This window comes from Microtus oregoni, unplaced genomic scaffold (assembly GCF_018167655.1).
Source record: "Microtus oregoni isolate MIOR12 unplaced genomic scaffold, Mior012 000023F_ref0000262, whole genome shotgun sequence".
Taxonomy (NCBI): Eukaryota; Metazoa; Chordata; class Mammalia; order Rodentia; family Cricetidae; genus Microtus; species Microtus oregoni.
The window spans coordinates 19,444,519-19,461,425 of record NW_024543082.1 but is presented as its reverse complement, the minus strand read 5'-3'; the positions used below and the strand labels follow the sequence as shown (position 1 = coordinate 19,461,425).

The window sequence follows — 16,907 nt, the reverse complement described above, 5'->3', positions numbered from 1 at the left end:
AGTTTACTGATCTGTAAAATAGTAGACTATGTCTCATGGAATGTTGTGAAGGTAAAAATGAGTTTAGATATGCGTTCGGTTCATGTCCATACATGTAAGTGGAGCTGCTCTTTGAGAGTGCCGTGAAGTGAAGGGAACCTGTGGCAGAACAGAACTTGCGAAGCCTGTTTAGGCAGATGCAATAAATCATAATGACTTGTGTTCCTTCTGCAGGGTTTCCAAATGTAACCATGGCTCCTGATTCCTCTCAGAGTCCCATTGGAGTGATTCAAGACCCTGTCGCCCAGACCACCCTTAATGAATCTCTCATAGAGCCTCAGGTAATGCATTGCACTCCCAGCCTTTGCTGAAATGGAGTTCAGTTTGATCTAGGCATCGTGGTAAGCATTTTAAATGCTTAAACGTCACCTTGCCCTGTCAGCTATAAAGAGATAGTAGGAAAAGAAAATTGACAAAGGAGATTGGGAAGACAACCTTGGTGTCATCCTTTGAGACAGGGTCTCTCATTGGTCTGGAAGTGAACAACTAAGCCTAGACTGGCTGGCAAGGAACCCCCGGGATCTCCCTGTCTCTGCCTCTACAGTGCTGAGATTAAAAGCATGAACTGCCGTGCCTGGCCCTTTATTGTGAGTGTATTGGGTCTTGGACTAAATTTCTCATGCATATATAATCCTATCCACCATAGAGGTGGGAAACTTGTGTAGGGCTGGGCAGCAGAAACTTATGTTCCTGAGTCTGTCTTGTTTGATTCGCGTTCTGAGACAGGCTCACTCTGCTGCCTACCCTCCTGCCACAGCCTCCCCAGTACTGGGGTGACTGGTGTGTGCCGCCAGTTCCCCTATTATTGCCACTAAAAAAACCCAACACCCCAGGGGGCTGGAGAGATGACTCAGTGGTTAAGAGCACTGACTGCTCTTCCAGAGGTCCTGAGTTCGATTCCCAGCAACCACATGGTGGCTAACAATCATCTGTAATGAGATCTGGCGCCCTCCTCTGGCGTGCAGGCATACATGGAGGCAGAATGTTTATACATAATAAATAAATAAATCTAAAAAAAAAAAGTGGGAAACTTGTGATGGGTAAGGTATAATGAGTCAGAGAAGGAAAGGGAAAGATGGAATTGTCTTTTTAGGAATAAGTGTGCTGACACTGACCTTGCAGAAAGCATTTTGAGTGGAGTGGCAGGACACAGGCAAAGGTGCAGAGCATAGATGGTGCATGCAAAAAGGGAAACGATTCCTTAAAGAGAGTGTGCTGCCAGTGTTGCTAGCACTAGACAACTAAAACAGAAGCAAGTGTGAATTTGGGGCCAGCCTCAGGTATGTAACAGATTGACTTAGCCTAAGCTAAACAAAAACAAAAGATGAACAGGAGATAGTATCTCAGGGTGGTCCCAGGTTTAGTTTTAAGAAGGGAAAGGTTTTCTTACATTTAAATACTGACAGCTGAAGGGAGCAAGAGCCGCTAACGATGTTAGAAGGACTATTATTAGGGGAAGACCTGAGACACTTTGGTATTTAGCACACATTTCAAGGGTTAGCCTTAGGAGGAGAAATTTCTATTATAACAAAAGGATGAGTGAGCATCTAATCAAGTTGTGCTGCTGGTTTTATGTTGAGATAGGCTCTTAATGAAGTAGATGATGGAGAAGAGAGCACTGCTCACAGCCAGTCCGAAGACAGTGAGAGCGAACTGCCTAACTCCCTGAGCTCGCAGTCTAACAGGAACACAGAGAGGTATGTGGGTGTGCATTTGGCTCTCAAGAGGAGGCGGTACATGCCATGAGAAGTCATCTAGGCATGCCAGCATGTATTTTGTTATTTATTTTTGAGGCAGGATCTCTCTATGTAGTCATCCTAACTGTCCTAGAACTCACTTTGTAGACCTGGCTGTCCTTGAACTCACAGAGATCTGCCTGCCTCTGCCTCCTAAGTGCTGGGATTGAAGATGTATGTCACCATACTTGACTTTTCTACAAATTTTCTTAAATTTAGGGTGTTCTTGCTGGGCAGTGGTGTCATATGCCGCTAATTCCAGCACTTGGGAGGCAGAGGCAAGTGGATCTTTGAGTTCTAGGCCAGGCTGGTCTACAGAGCTAGTTCTAGGACAGCCAAGACTACAAAAGGACACCTGGTCTCAAAAAACAAAGAAACAAAACAAAACAAAAAATTAGGGTGTTCTCAAAAATTTTAGTTTATTTTTATATGAAAATTAGTATCAACTTATTCAACTTTATAAAGCTTATTGATATTTTGTGTTAGGACATAATGTTCCCCCTTTGTTCATCTGTATGGATTTTTTTTAGTTTTTTTGAGGAGTGTTTTAACATTTTTCTTATGTAGGGCTTATTTATTTCTTGCTCAGCTTATCCTTTTATTTGTTTCTTTTAAATGGAATTTTTTATTTTACTACATCTTGTTTTTCCCTGTGTGGTTGGGGAATTGAGGGCCTTGTGGGAGGTACCCTTTCCTGATCTTCGTCATAGGCACCCTTCCTTATACCTTCCAGACTGTTGGTATTCATGTTTCTACAGGCCCATAATTTCTGCTTCTTACCTCAGTGTCCAGCTATCTCACTGGATCTTAGTGAAGTGAGTTCTAGAAGCAGTTCTCCAGCTTCTGGGTTTAGCATTATGTCACCTCCAAAGGTCTGTGTCTTACACCTCCTCTTTTTAGTATATTACTTATAGGACTGTGTGAATTAGTAGGCGTCTCTGCTGTGTTCTTTATCTTTTAACAATATGCTTATTTTGGTAGGGTGTGTGTGGGCTTGTGCACCGGACCCTCCCCATCATTTCTTTTGGTTGACCTCTCTTAAGATTGCATTGGTTAATAGTCCATTTTCTTAGTTTTTCAAAGAATTGGGCTCCTGGCTTATTAACCTGAGCTAATGTGTTTATTTCTTCTGTCTCAGTTTTCCCTCTTACCTTTTTTCCTTTGTGCTTTATTTTGTTGCTTCTTGATTTAGGGTTGTAGTATTTTTTTTCAGATGACAAAAATAAATGGATTATTTTAGAAACGAAATCATTTTAGTTGATTTTTCTGCTTTTCCCTGAGAGTTGCCTATACTTATATAATTAAAGATAAAACAAAACAAAACTGCGGACCCTCCCTGTCATTTCTAGTGTAACCACACTGTGTTCAGGCTGTGGTCTGTCATCTCTCTTCTTGTGGAACCTGGTGATGCTTTCTTTATGAGCTATCTGTGATCACATTGCAGTGAGTATTCCGTGTGTGCGCTTGAGAAGTGGCTGTGGTTGTATTGGAAGGTAGAACATTCTGTGTGTGCATCATAGCACCAGCCTTGCTGAATGTTGTATCTCTTCTGTCTCCTTAGTTCATTTTGCTGTATTATGTACCAAGAATGTTATATTAAAGACTCCTAGTTTTAGTGTGCTTCTGTTTTTCTTCATATTTCTTGTTTTAGTGTACTTAGTTGAAGTTTAATACATTTTCTGTGACACTGCTATACTTATAGAACATGTATGTCTATAAATGCTGTATCTTTATTTTGAGCAATGGCTTTTAGCATTGTAATCTCCATTGTCATGTTAAATGCCTTTTGGTCCAATCTCTGTTGTCTGAGATTGGGAATAAAACCTCTACTTCTTGTTTCTGATTGTCTCCGTTATCTTTGCGTTTTACATACAGTCATTTATATTTAGCCTTTTGCAATTATTTTTTATTCCTGTGCTCCTTGTATTCAGTGGAGAGTGTGTACGGCCTTACGAATCAATTTGGAAATTCTGGTTGGTGAAGAAAGCTTGTAACACCAGTTGATACAGTTGATGTGTTAGATGTCAAATTTGCCATATTCTCTCTTAGGACTGTGCATTGCACTGTAGCTATTGCTTTTCCTTTTTGTTGTTGGTTTGATCTTACTATAAAACTCAGGCTGGCCTCAAACTGTCAACTTAGGCCTTAACCTCCTACCTGCGAGGACTGCAGGCTTGCACACTGTTTTTTTTCTACGTATTTATTGTTGTTCTTTAAAAGTCTTGGTATTTAGGAAGATTGTAGATGGCTGCTTTTGTGTATGAACCTTTTTATGGGTCTGCTTATTACTGTTCTTACTTATTCTTTGCTGTTAGCCATGTGCTTTCTTGATTTTCCTTTGCACGTTGACTATTCAACTGAGTTGTTCTGCATTTCTCCCCGTGTTGTAGTTGTTGCATCCTTAGTTTTGAACTGACAGAGCATAAAGCATTGCACACTGTGCTTTCCTATGTATCTTGATTCTGTATCCTACAGCCATGAAATAATTAAGTGATCATCCAGTCCTTTCATGTTTTCTTAATTGTCTTATAGTTGAATCTTATTTAGTTAAAGCCCATGCTGTTGGGCCTGTGAATAGAATGTTCCTTGAATTCCTTAGACATTTTTAATCCCTTCCCCCTTTTTTTCCCTCATAGAATACATCCTGTTTACGGATTCTCCTCCCTCCACTCCTCCCAACTGGATCCACTCTCTTTCTGTCTCTCATTAGGAAACAAACAGTCTTCTAAGAGATAATAATACAATTGTTATAAATTATAATATATTATAGTATATATAATTTAAATACAAAATATGTACTGTATAAAATATAATAAGATTAAAAAAAACAATACATCGATTTGGGCAAAGGAAACAGAAAGAAAAGAGCTCACGTTTATAGCTGGCTACCTTTATCAGCTTATTCCTCTCTGTAGGATTTTAGGGGTCTGGCACCAATTCTTTACTTCATCCTATCAGTCCACGCTGGAGATATTTCTGCTGTTAAAACATTCTTAAGAGCTTTTGTAGATGGTTGTGTTTTACTTAATATACAAGAATCCTCACAGATCTTTCTTGGATACTCTCTTTTCTTGCCCTGGCTTCTGCTGAGATCACTGAGGCAATCCAAAGATTGTATCTTTCCCTTTAGAACTAGCCGACACGTGGCAGCTCACATACCTTCTTCTCGGAGCTTACTTTCTAAGCAGCAGTTCTGCTAATTTTGAGATCTGCAGGCCCAACCATTTCTCAATTTCAAGTCCTAATTACTTATTCTTCTTTTCAGTGCTGGGGATTGAGTTTGGAGCCTCAAGCTTACTAGGCAAGCACTCCACTACTGAGCTGATGCTTAACCCTGAATCATTTTGCTCAACAGTCTGTCCTCAGGTTTTCTCTTTCCTTAGGTTGTAAGCTTTTAGCTCTTTGTTGTTGTTGGTTTTTTTCTTTTTTCTTTGCAATCTCAGCAGCTTAACTTCTTGATTTATCACTTACAAAGTTCCGCTTTGTATGCCGCTCCACTAAGCTTTCTGCCACCTTACGCACTGGCTGGTTTCCAGTTTCTAGCAGCAGGCTGTTATGTGTCCTTTGGACTTTAGAAGTCCATTGACAATCATTTTTCTGTCAACTTTCTCTTTACAACATAGGAATTCTCTGTCAGGTTGGGGCTTCTCTACAATGCACCTCTTCCTGTGTCTTCATTGGAGGAGTTACTAACATCCCCATTTCTGCCAATTGTTCATTTATGACAATGTAGGCTACTTCTGTCATTCACCTAAAAATTCTTCAAGGCTTAGCCCTAAACTACTACTTCCGAGCTGTGTCTACATTAGCACACTACTCAAGTCCACAGTCTGTATTAGTTTTCTCACGATACTGTAACAAATTAACAAAACTTGGCAGCTTAAGATGATACAAATTCGTTGTCTGTAGGTTAGAAATCTGGAATATGTCTCAATAGGTTGAAATCAAGTGTGTTTAGAGACATTCCACCCCCAGGGAGAGTCCCAGAGGAGAATCTCTTGGTTTCTTTTTCTCCTCTGGTTGTGTTGACAGTCCCCCACTGTGGCTACCTCACTCCAGTCTGCCGCCATCTTCACGCTGTGGAGACTCTCTGTGGATGCACATGTTCAACAATTAGGGCACTCCTTAGTAGTCTAGGAAAGGACCCTCTCTCATGCTCTTTAACTTGACCACATCTGCAAAGTCCCCCTTTTTAGTGTGGTAAGATAGTACTCATGGTTTGTGGGTGTCTTTTGGCAGGCCATCTTTTAGCGTACCGATGATATGGCATTCTTTTTGTAGTTACTGTGTAGCCTGACTCCTGGAAGCATGGATGGCGGAGATGGTAATGTAAATATGAGATTGTGGTGTTTATTTGTCCAGATTGTTGAGCGGCCTTCTTGAGCTTCTTCCTAAAGGTTGAACTTAAAGCTGGTGTTATCTTAAAGAGGGCGTTTTCTTGTCATCCGTCCTCTTTGTATATCATGACTCTTTTTGCTAGATACACTTTTAGTAAATGGTTTTCTAATGTGCTACTTAGAGTTTACTTGAAATTGCGATTTATAGAGTGGCTTAATGAAATTAAATTATCTGTTTCCTCTTTAATTTTGTAACAGTTTATAGTTCATAGATACATAGCCTGTTCATTTATAACATAATTATTTTAAAAAATACATTAACAGTCATTTGGTCACAACTGCCATCAATTTTAGGATATTTTCATCACTTCAGAAAGAAAACACATTTCCTCCCAACCCTTTCAGCACTGGATAATTATTACTAATATATTACTGCTCTATAGGTCTGCCTATTTAGACATGTCATCTACTGTCTTTTGTGCCTGGTGTCTTTCATATTGTAGTCTATAGCAATGCTTCATTCCTTTCTCTGGCTGAGTACTATTCCACTGAATAGCTACACCACATTTTACACATGCATTCATTAGCTGGTAGATATTTACTTGTTTCTATTTTTTATCTTCCCACTTCTTTGTTTTTTTTTTTTTTTTTTTTTTTTTTTTGGTTTTTCGAGACAGGGTTTCTCTGTGGTTTTGGAGCCTGTCCTGGAACTAGCTCTTGTAGACCAGGCTGGTCTCGAACTCACAGAGATCCGCCTGCCTCTGCCTCCCGAGTGCTGGGATTAAAGGCGTGCGCCACCACCGCCCGGCATCTTCCCACTTCTTAAACCTCAATTCAAGTCAGAAATAAAATATTTTTCATTGTTAGTGGCGAGAATGTAGAAAAGGCTGAGGTCTGTCATGAAAGGGCTTTCAAGTACGAAATCCCTAAGCATCTCTTCTGACTCCTGCCCGTCTCTGGTGTAAAGCACTTGCTTCAATATGAGCACACTGTCTGCGGTGCAGACTGGGTCTCTTGAAGGGAAGAGAAGCGACAGTGCGCAGAATCACATATGCATAATTACTTTAGAGAAGAAAGAAGGGCGAGACTATACAACACTACTAAAAAGGGGCTGGGGGCATAGAAACTGAAAGACAGATGGATTGATTTCTTCCCTAAGATATGGGGCCTTTTTGCTTCCTACCTGTCTGTATTAGCTTTGTTCTGTTGCCATGATAAAAGCCAGACAAAAGCAGCCTGAGGATACAGTCCATTACAGTAGGGAGGCATGGCGGCAGGAGCAGGAGGCCAGCCTGTCACAGTGTGTTGGCAGTCTGGAAGTAGAGAGAGTGAGGAAGGAGTGAGGCCGAGCTATAAAAACTTCACCCTCAAGCCTCACCCCCAGTGACAGATGTCCTCCTGCAAGGTTACCTCTCTCTAAAGATTCCATAACTTCCCCAAACAGTACCACTGGCTGGGACCAAAGTGTTTGAATGTGTAAGTCTATAGGGTACATTTCTTATTCAGTCACAATATTGCCAGCTAAAGTCAATAAAAATAACATGAGGGCTGGCTTGTTTGTTGTTGGGGTTTTTGTCCTACCTGGTACCCCACAACTGTTTAGCCCCAAAGAAAATCATACATAGGTCTCCATAAATTATAAGCTGATTGGCCCATTAGCTCTAGCCTCTCACTGGCTAACTCTCACATCTTGATTAACCCATTTTTCTGATCTGTGTTAGCCATGTGCCTCAGTACCTTTTTTCAGCGGGGCAGATCACATCCTGCTGCTTCGGTGGTCTAGGCAGGAGTGGGAGGAATCAGCTTCCTCCTTCCCAGAATTCTCCTGTTCTCCTTGCATCATTTCTACTTCCTGTTTGGTTTTCCCACCTAAACTTCCTGCCTGGCCAATCAGACATGATTGACAGATTACAGACAATTCTCCCACACCAAATAAAATTGTTTATTTGTGAATTGATAAAAACTTTCAAATAAAGCACATATGCATGTGGGCAGTTTAAATGATAGCACCTGTTCTAATTGTCCCATACTTTATAGGTTTCTTCATCAACTAAAGGAAGAGAATTCTGAGTTAATCAATCAATTGTGGACTGATATTCAGCAGAAAATCGCTACCCAGTCACAGAGAACCCCTCCAGGAACCCCGTCCTCGGTGCTCTCAGCGGAGGAACAGAAAGGCTAGTTGTTCTTTTGTAGTATTTCTGGTAGCAAACTTTCTTAGGTTTTATCTGTTTGTTTTGAACACAATAATTTTCAAATGCTACTTTTGGAGTCTTTACACATTTATTAAAATCCTGATGAATCTTTTGGTGGGAATGTTTGTAGAGAAAACTTGCATTCCCTTGAAATGCTTCCTCCTATGTTCTCCTTGTCCAGCTGCTCTGAATGCGACCGATGCTGTCAAGAGAATCCAGGCTGGGCTTCAGCCCGAGGAGTCTGTGGAGACTGTAGACTCCAGCTATACGGTGGGACAAGTGCTGAACTCAAGGAAGCAAAAGCAGCTGCTAAATAAAGGTCCACATTTTCTCAGTTTACAATGACGAATTGTTAAACACACATCCTGTTAAAGCTTTATTCATCACCCAGTGAATATTTTTTCCTGAAGCTCATCCAATTGGATATATTTAAGTATGAGTTTGCCGAGGGAAAACCAAGAAATCCTTTCTGTCCCACATAATGTGTGAGAGAGTTATAGTATGTTAGCTATCAATAATGTAAACTTTGTTTCAACACTGTAGGTTTTTATTATAAAACTGTGGTAACTTCTAACTTTCTGAATGGTGAACAACTAAATGTTTTCTTGGTAGTTTTGTAGTTGTGGTTTTCCTGGTTTTGAAATAGAATGGCTTTGTCGTTCTCAGTGAAAAGAAAACCAGATATGCGGACTCTTTCCAAGCAGAAGAAAAACATGTTATCCTCCAGCACAACCTCCACAGACTTGCCAAGTAACAACTCCAGCCTGGATGTCCTCAAACACATGATACATGAAGTGGAACATGAAATGGAAGAATATGAGCGGTGGACAGGGCGTGAGGTCAAGGGGCTGCAGGGTGGTCAGGGGCTCACAGGCTTCACTCTGTCCCTGGTAAGCTCTCTCTGCCGCCTGGTCCGGTACCTTAAAGAGGTAAGAATACAAGGTTATGTGAATCTTCTCTTCAGGCTGAATACATGGGAATGTTTTTTTTCTTGCTTCATAATAAGTAAAGTTAAATTTGAATAGTTTTATTTTACTCAGTGTTAATTTATCTACAATAAAATTTATGGTTGTAGTCTCTCTCTATCATTTGACACCTGCTTAGGTAAATTATTCTGATCTTAGTTTAAACTTTAGAAAAAATGTAATTAGTAGGAAAAATCTGCTATAAATAACGTAATATATTATGCTAGTTGCAAGTATTACTATTAGTGCATTTTGGTTTAAATAGCACTGTTAACTGTATCTTTGTTGTGTTGCTTTCCTTTGCTGACGGCTCCTATATTAGCTCCCATATTAGTCTAGAGAGTTGCTTTGCTGTGATCTGTAAGTTTTATAGGTGAGAAAACTGCTCATGATCTCTGTAGACTGGGAGTTGTCTAAGTGGAAGATGTCTTATTATTGTGACAATAACTTGTAGAATAAAGAATTGTTTGCTTATAAATGATAATTGGTCCTTGTTTGGTATAGAATTAGTAGGATGTTTAATTTTCTATAAATCTACTTAAGGAGCTGGGGTGATAGCTCAGTTGCTACAGTGTTTGCTTTGACAGCATAGAACTTGAGTTTAGTCCCCAAAGCCCTTGTAAACAAAATTCTGGGTGTGGTGGTGCTTGCTTGTCCCAGTATTGGGAAGTGAAGACAGTATCCCTGGGGCTCGTTAACCAGCCAGACCAGCTAGCCTAATGGTGAGCTCTAGGTCAGGGAGAGACACTGTATTTCTGAGAATGGATGCACACCCTCATACACATTAAAAATCTACATACAGTTTATTTACTATGTACTTAAATCTGTTGAACAAATATGACAAAAATGTTTAAGAGAATTTTATTTAAGCAATAGTTGTATTTCTGTAATTTACATGTCATCTGCCTGTGTTTTTTTAAAACTGCCTTGTGATGAAAACATTGTGCTGTCAGACATGCGAAGGTGTTTTCAATAGATCTTTATCCTGAGATTATTTCATTCTTTCCTTCATGTGCCTTTTATGATGTGAATGATATTGTAGTTAATGGATTTCTTTCCCCCTTTATCTTTATTCGGCTTGTTTGACGATTTCATTCGCATACATAGTACATTCTGATTACTGTCACCCCCGTCCTCTCCTGTTTCCCTCCCACTCCTGTTATCCTCCACCTCTCAGCATCCTTTCCCCTTCAGCCTGTAGTCCTGAAAAGTACGCTAGTGCTTAGAAAGCATTGCAGGCTTGGTAATAGTTGGCTTTTTAGCTATTCACTTGCTTTTAAAGCTATGACATTTAATAGTAGAAATAGTCAATATAGTTGAATGTGCTTGTTTTAAGTTATATTTAACTATCAATTTTTGATTGGCAGTATATCACACAGCATAAAATTCAAAGATACAGAAGTACTAATTTTCATAACTTGTAACTAACCTGTTTGTTTCTTTGTAACCTACTATTATGGCCAGAAATAATGTATCTTTTTAGAGATGGTCTGTGTATTCAAACAGTATTTATGCACAGCCCTTCACTTTTTAAATGAAAAAATATAGTTCCTTAATTTAATATACCATTTATAAAATGTGTTACACAAAAAGGTTCATTTTTATTAGTTAAATAGAGCCTTCTAATGAAAGTTAAATTAAATCTCATCATTGCCATGGTTCATGCTTCTCTGTAATTATCTTTGCTATCTTTGTAGAAATAAAGTTTTCAGTATGTGATCCTACTGGTAGGAGCTTTTTTTGTGTGTTTTGTAGAGTGAGATTCAACTTCGGAAAGAAGTAGAGACAAGGCAGCAGCTGGAACAGATGTTAGGTGATCACCGAGAGCTCATTGATGCTCTGACAGCTGAGATTCTCCTCCTCCGAGAAGAACACAGTGCCACACAGGTATTCACATGCTCTCCCAGTGGTCCATGTTTAGTAGTGAGCATGTCTGTGTGTCTGCAGGGTTCTCAGAGAAGAACACAGTGCCACACAGGTATTCACATGCTCTCCCAGTGGTCCATGTTTAGTAGTGAGCATGTCTGTGTGTCTGCAGGGTTCTCAGAGAAGAACACAGTGCCACACAGGTATTCACATGCTCTCCCAGTGGTCCATGTTTAGTAGTGAGCATGTCTGTGTGTCTGCAGGGTTCTCAGAGAAGAACACAGTGCCACACAGGTATTCACATGCTCTCCCAGTGGTCCATGTTTAGTAGTGAGCATGTCTGTATGCACAAAGGTTTCTCCTGGAGCTGCTGCTGTTTTGGCTGTGCTGATGCTGTTACCGGTCAGGCTCAGCAGCAGCAGTGAGTGTTGATGGCATTTGTTATGCCATGATCCCATATTTGAAACTTAAACTGCACATTGTATGTAGGATAAGTTTGCTATTTCTAAGAAATATGCCATGGAGTGGAGATAACAGGCCATTCATACAAAAGTGAAAGAGTGTTCTGGTAGCCAGTTGTCATTTTAGAGGATAGCTTAGCCTTTAAGCCCTTCTGCGGTGACATCAGATGCTACTCGTGATTGTTTTCAGCAACTTCATATTTGACTTGCTGCTTGACTAATTGCTCAAAAAAAAAAAAAGAGCATACAATATCTTTTCTAGAAAACTGACGTCTTGCATGCTTTTTATAGTATGTATGTGTGTGTGTTATGTGACAAGTACGGAGGTTATTGTTGGGGTCAGCCGCAGTTACTCTTTATCTTAGTTTTTGGGGCCACTTTCTCAGGAAGGTGGAGCTCAGCAGTTTGTCCACACTCTGGCCAGTGACTCTACCTGCTCACCTGCCTCTGTGCTCCCAGCACTGGGGTTAGAAACACACACGGCCATATCGTGCATTTAACTTTGGTGCTGGGGATTTGAACTCAGGCCCTCTTGTTTGTGTGGCAAGCACTTTCCTGACTGAGCCACCTGCCTAGCCCCCTAAGCAGTCTTCCTCTGCATACTTTTGGTGCATTTGGATGTTGTGTTATTGAATATACTTGCTTATGTTATTTGTATGTCAGTCATCATCACAGACTGCTGCTTGAGAACACAAGTTCTGTTCATCTTGTTGTTGTGGGTAGCGGATACTTGCAGAGTGCTAGAAGGACACCGAGGCAGAGGTCTTGAGGTAAAGTGTAACGGGCTTCACAGTCCTCAAGGATGCGTGTGGAGGAAGTGAAGTGCAGAGAGCAGAGAGAGGACTGGGTATGTGCCTCACACAGGCAAATGAAATGGGGATCACTGGAGAGAAGAGTCCTTAGGCTCATCTGGGCTACTGTGCCTGCACTGTGCTGTGTGGGACAACGGCCAGAGTGCTGCCTTTGTTGGCTAACTTAGTGTCAGGTTCTAACAACTGTTTGGATTGTTTGAACAATGATATACTTAATATATATATAAATGCTTAATATATATGTAAGTAGAAATATATATTATGTACATTATATTATATAATATGGAATGTACTATATATTTATATAGCAATATATTATATAATGTATGATATATAATTGTATGTAATATATAAGTAGAAATATGTAAGTAGAAATAGTCATACATTTACTTTGTTGACAAATGACTACAATTATTTATCAATGAGATACGTGTACCTTCCCCATACTGTTTAACTATCCTAAGTTTAGAGTTATATTGAACATCATTGTCCTTATTTCTTATTCCACACTGTTTCTACCAAGAACTTATGTTTTTATTGTCTTATTGTTTTTATGTGTGTGTGTGTTACTTATCTAGGGTATTTTATTTAGCACTATCCATTTTCTTGCAAATGATATGACTTCATTCTTTGAAGCTGAATAATGTGCCATTGTATATATGTCATAGTTCATTATCTGCTCATCTGAACTTATATTTTTAACATAGGTGCTTCCAGAAATCCAGCCATGAGCAGATCTGATTATTTTTGGTTGGCTTCCCTGTTATTTTTTGAGAGTGGGTCTGACTATATAGTATAATGCAGCCTTGACTTTGTGACCCTCCTATCTCAGTTTGTTATATGCTAAAATTGCAGGTGTGCGCTGCCATGCCTGTCTAAGCAGATTTGATATTACCAAAAAGAATATACCGAAATCCCATTTAGCTGAGCTGCTGCTGGTCAATAGTTGCACAGACTAATTCTGCATAGACGATGTCTTTACTGGTGTCTCCCGAGAGTTGAAGCCGTCCTCTGGTGCCCCTATGTAATCATTGCTGTTTCAGACTGCAGTATGAGGACAGAAGTAGGAAAGGTAGCAGACCATTAAAGTAGAGCATTGCACCTAGGAGTTGTCAGATTGATTCAGATTGATTGAGCATAGCAGCCTGGTCTAGAGTAGAAATGGGAAACTATGAAGATTGAGCAAATTCAGAGTGTGCTTTGAAGGTCAGCTGGTCCCTTTGGAAATGGGTTGAAGGAAAGGGTGTAAGAGAAAAGAGCCAAAGGTAATTGGGCAGTTTGGGATTAAGCATTCAAAAGATGAAGCTGCTGTTTATGTTGTAGATGGACGGCTTCAAGAGGCGCTTGGCTTTATATATACAGAGTCCTAGATGGGGGGGTACTCAAAAGACCACTGGATGTATGAGTGTGAAATTTGGGCAGAACATGACTGGTGATATAAAGGTGCCTCAAGTGCTTTATCATCTACTCTATTGGTAATATTTCTGATGCCTGGACCGTCCCCACTTTTATTAGTTGTCTGTGTTTCTACGCACGTGTGACATGTTCTCTAGCTGTCATCCTTAGTTTCTCTTACTTTGTCTTTGTTACAAGGTCTTGGCAGTTCCTCCAACTCCTCTTTCTTCCCTGTCACTGCCATCGTCTATGCTCCTAAGAACCGTATGCCAATATTTACAAAACACCTGCATTTTGTGGTTTTAATCAGATTTATTGATTTCATATAACCTATTTACATCTACAATATGGAAAAGATAAAGAAAAAAACAAATCCATCTAAACTTCTGGGCAGTAAGTTGACTTTTAATGTAAGAATGGAATTCTAAACTCATCCAGCTATATGACAGAAAGTAAGTCATTGGTATGATATTTTATTTATTTTAAATTTTAAAATTATATAACATTAATAGAGATATGCACATGCATAGACAAATCTGAGTACACATAAAATAGTTATTGCTCATATAAAATATAATTTAAATTGTTATATTGCTACATGTAAAATGTTGTTTCTTTTGCCCATTACATTATCTCACTTATATAATTTTATGTTTTTTAGTTTGTCCACCTAAAATCCCATGGAATGCTCTGTTGAGTTTCCCCTACCTAATGTGTCACTCTATATTGTAGTCAGTCAGTGGAGATAACCTATATGAAAAGATTTTGTAAATTAAAAGCTCTATTCATTAGATTTAATTTTATAGCAGAGTACTTAGTAACTGTAGTTCATGATTTATCTAATCATTTCACCATCATGATACCTTTAGAGTATTTATAATTATGAATAACATTGCTTTAGAGTGGGTATTTAAAATAATGATCTCTCTTTTTCTCTCTCTCTCTGTATGCTCTCACTCACACAAACACACACCCACCTCTCTGTATGGCTTACTCTTTAGGTAATGGCTTTATGCTTGTTATGCCAGTGATGTGTGCTTTTCTTTAGGCGAGACTTCAGCAATACATGGTCACTACAGATGAGCAGCTTATATCGCTCACACATGCCATTAAGAACTGTCCTGTGATAAATAACTCCAGACAAGAGGGTCAAGCATCAGAAAGGGCAGCTATGGGTAGAAGACCTGTGAATAATATAGGTAGGTGGAGTCTTATTATTCTCATACTGTCGTTAAATGGCCCAGTGGCCTCAGAGTAGTAGAAGAAGTGGCAGGCTAAAATGACTTAGGTGACCACTGTCTTCTGGCGGGCTTTGTCATTACTGTTTCATTAATATAATGCAGTGACTTAAGCTTTGCTACTGAAAAACTTTTAGTTATTGAAGGGTGAGAAACCAAGGGGTGATGGTACCTTATAAGATTCTTGTGAATTTTGTTATTGCCTGGGGAAAGTCAAAAATGCCATGGAGGTGCAAACCAGTTTACATCTTTTTATGTCTCAGCCTTGCTACCTGGTTAGAATTGCATGGAATTTACCACACTCATAATGATGAATTACCATGTTACCTGGTTTTGCAATGACCCTTGTGTCTGGAAGTCAGAATATTAAAAGGTTTTGAAGTTGCCTTACTTGTCATGACCATTAGGAAGGCTGAGGGTGGGGTGTGGGCTCTGTAAGTGTTTTCTTTATATCGCTTTGTGGCTTTTGGAGCTCTTCCTACACAAAACAAGAGCCTGCCTGTAAATTACTGGCAAACGAGGATGTACCTGAGAGACTGAGGACTCTGGGAACTTTCACACTACTTAAATGCATTTAAAAATAAATACTTGGGCAGTGGAGAGAGTGGTTTAGAGTACTTACTGCTCTTACAGAAGACCCAGGTTCAGTTCCCAGCACCCCTGTGGTGGCTCATAACTGCCTGTAACTCCAGTTTCTCGGAGTCTGAGGCCTTCTCCTGGCTTCTGTGAGCTCCTGAAAGCGTATGGTGTGCATTCAAACTCTCTCTCTCTGTCTCTCTCTCTCTCTCTCTGTCTCTCTCACACACACAAACATGTGTATATGTAAATAAAAAACAAATAAATAACAATTTTAAAATAGACTAAATGCCCAGCACTCAGGAGGCAGAGGCTGGCGGATCTCTGTGAGTTCGAGGCCAGCCTGGTCTACAAGAACTACCAGGACAGGCTCCAAAGCTACAGAGAAACCCTGTCTCGAAAAACCAAAAAAAAAAAAAAAAAAGACTAAATACCTAAAGGTGCCCATAATTGTCTTCTTTCAAATTAATGTCATCTTATCTTTCTTAGAGGGGCCTGTTGTAAGCAGTAATGTCTCCATGCCGTCGATGTTCAGAGGGGAAGGAGCCATTGAATTCCCACAGGAAGAGTTGCCTGTTAAACTGTCTCAGGGGCCAACCCCCACAGAGAACTTGAATCTGGCTAATAATTTCCCAGCACATATTTTCGAGCCAGCTGTGATGTTAACACCACCCAGGCAGAAGAGCAACTCAGAATTCTCTCCTCTGCAGGATGGTAAGCATGGCTCTTCTACATTTCCATGGAAGCTGTGACTTTTGCCCTTGATTCATATGATATATTATATATATATGTATGTATAGTGTGTATGCGTGTGTATTTTAGGGTAGTGTCATCCATGTCGTGTGTCCGTGTGTCCCCACTTCCCCCACCATCTCTGAAATAACTAGGTGACTTACTTTCATTCATGGGTTCAGTGGTCCATGGTGATTTGGCTCTGTTCTTTCCGAGCAGTGGTAGATGAAAACATGGTAGAGGAAAGCTGCTCAGGCATCATAACATCCTAGAGACGGGATAAGAAGAGGGCTCTGGGAAAACACTCTTGGAAGGCACGCAACTGGTGACCATGGCACACAGAGGAAACTTGTGGTAGTAGATTTTTGCCTTCCACCATCTGGGTCCGAGGCATCAAATTCAGGTCATCAGGCTAGGTGGCAAGTGCTTTTACCCACTGAGCTGTGTGTTATTGGTCCTTGAAAAGAACATTTTTAATTATTTTTCTTTCTTTGTTTGTTTTGTGTGTGTGTTGGGGGCTTCACTCACCCATGTATACTAGTGTGGAGGCCAACA

General features: G+C 40.0%; 1 protein-coding gene across 3 annotated transcripts in view; it reads left to right on the top strand.

Moving 5' to 3' along the window:
* Window positions 1–16,907, top strand: part of Spice1 (spindle and centriole associated protein 1) — a 44,831-nt gene that overhangs the window by 18,283 nt on the left and 9,641 nt on the right. For all 3 annotated transcript variants that reach the window (XM_041673456.1, XM_041673457.1, XM_041673459.1), the window contains exons 6-13: window positions 214–320; window positions 1,624–1,736; window positions 8,150–8,289; window positions 8,489–8,626; window positions 8,974–9,236; window positions 11,028–11,159; window positions 14,855–15,005; window positions 16,110–16,334. In XM_041673456.1, the coding sequence (XP_041529390.1) occupies window positions 214–320; window positions 1,624–1,736; window positions 8,150–8,289; window positions 8,489–8,626; window positions 8,974–9,236; window positions 11,028–11,159; window positions 14,855–15,005; window positions 16,110–16,334 (1,269 nt within the window). The remainder of the gene's footprint in view (window positions 1–213; window positions 321–1,623; window positions 1,737–8,149; window positions 8,290–8,488; window positions 8,627–8,973; window positions 9,237–11,027; window positions 11,160–14,854; window positions 15,006–16,109; window positions 16,335–16,907) is intronic.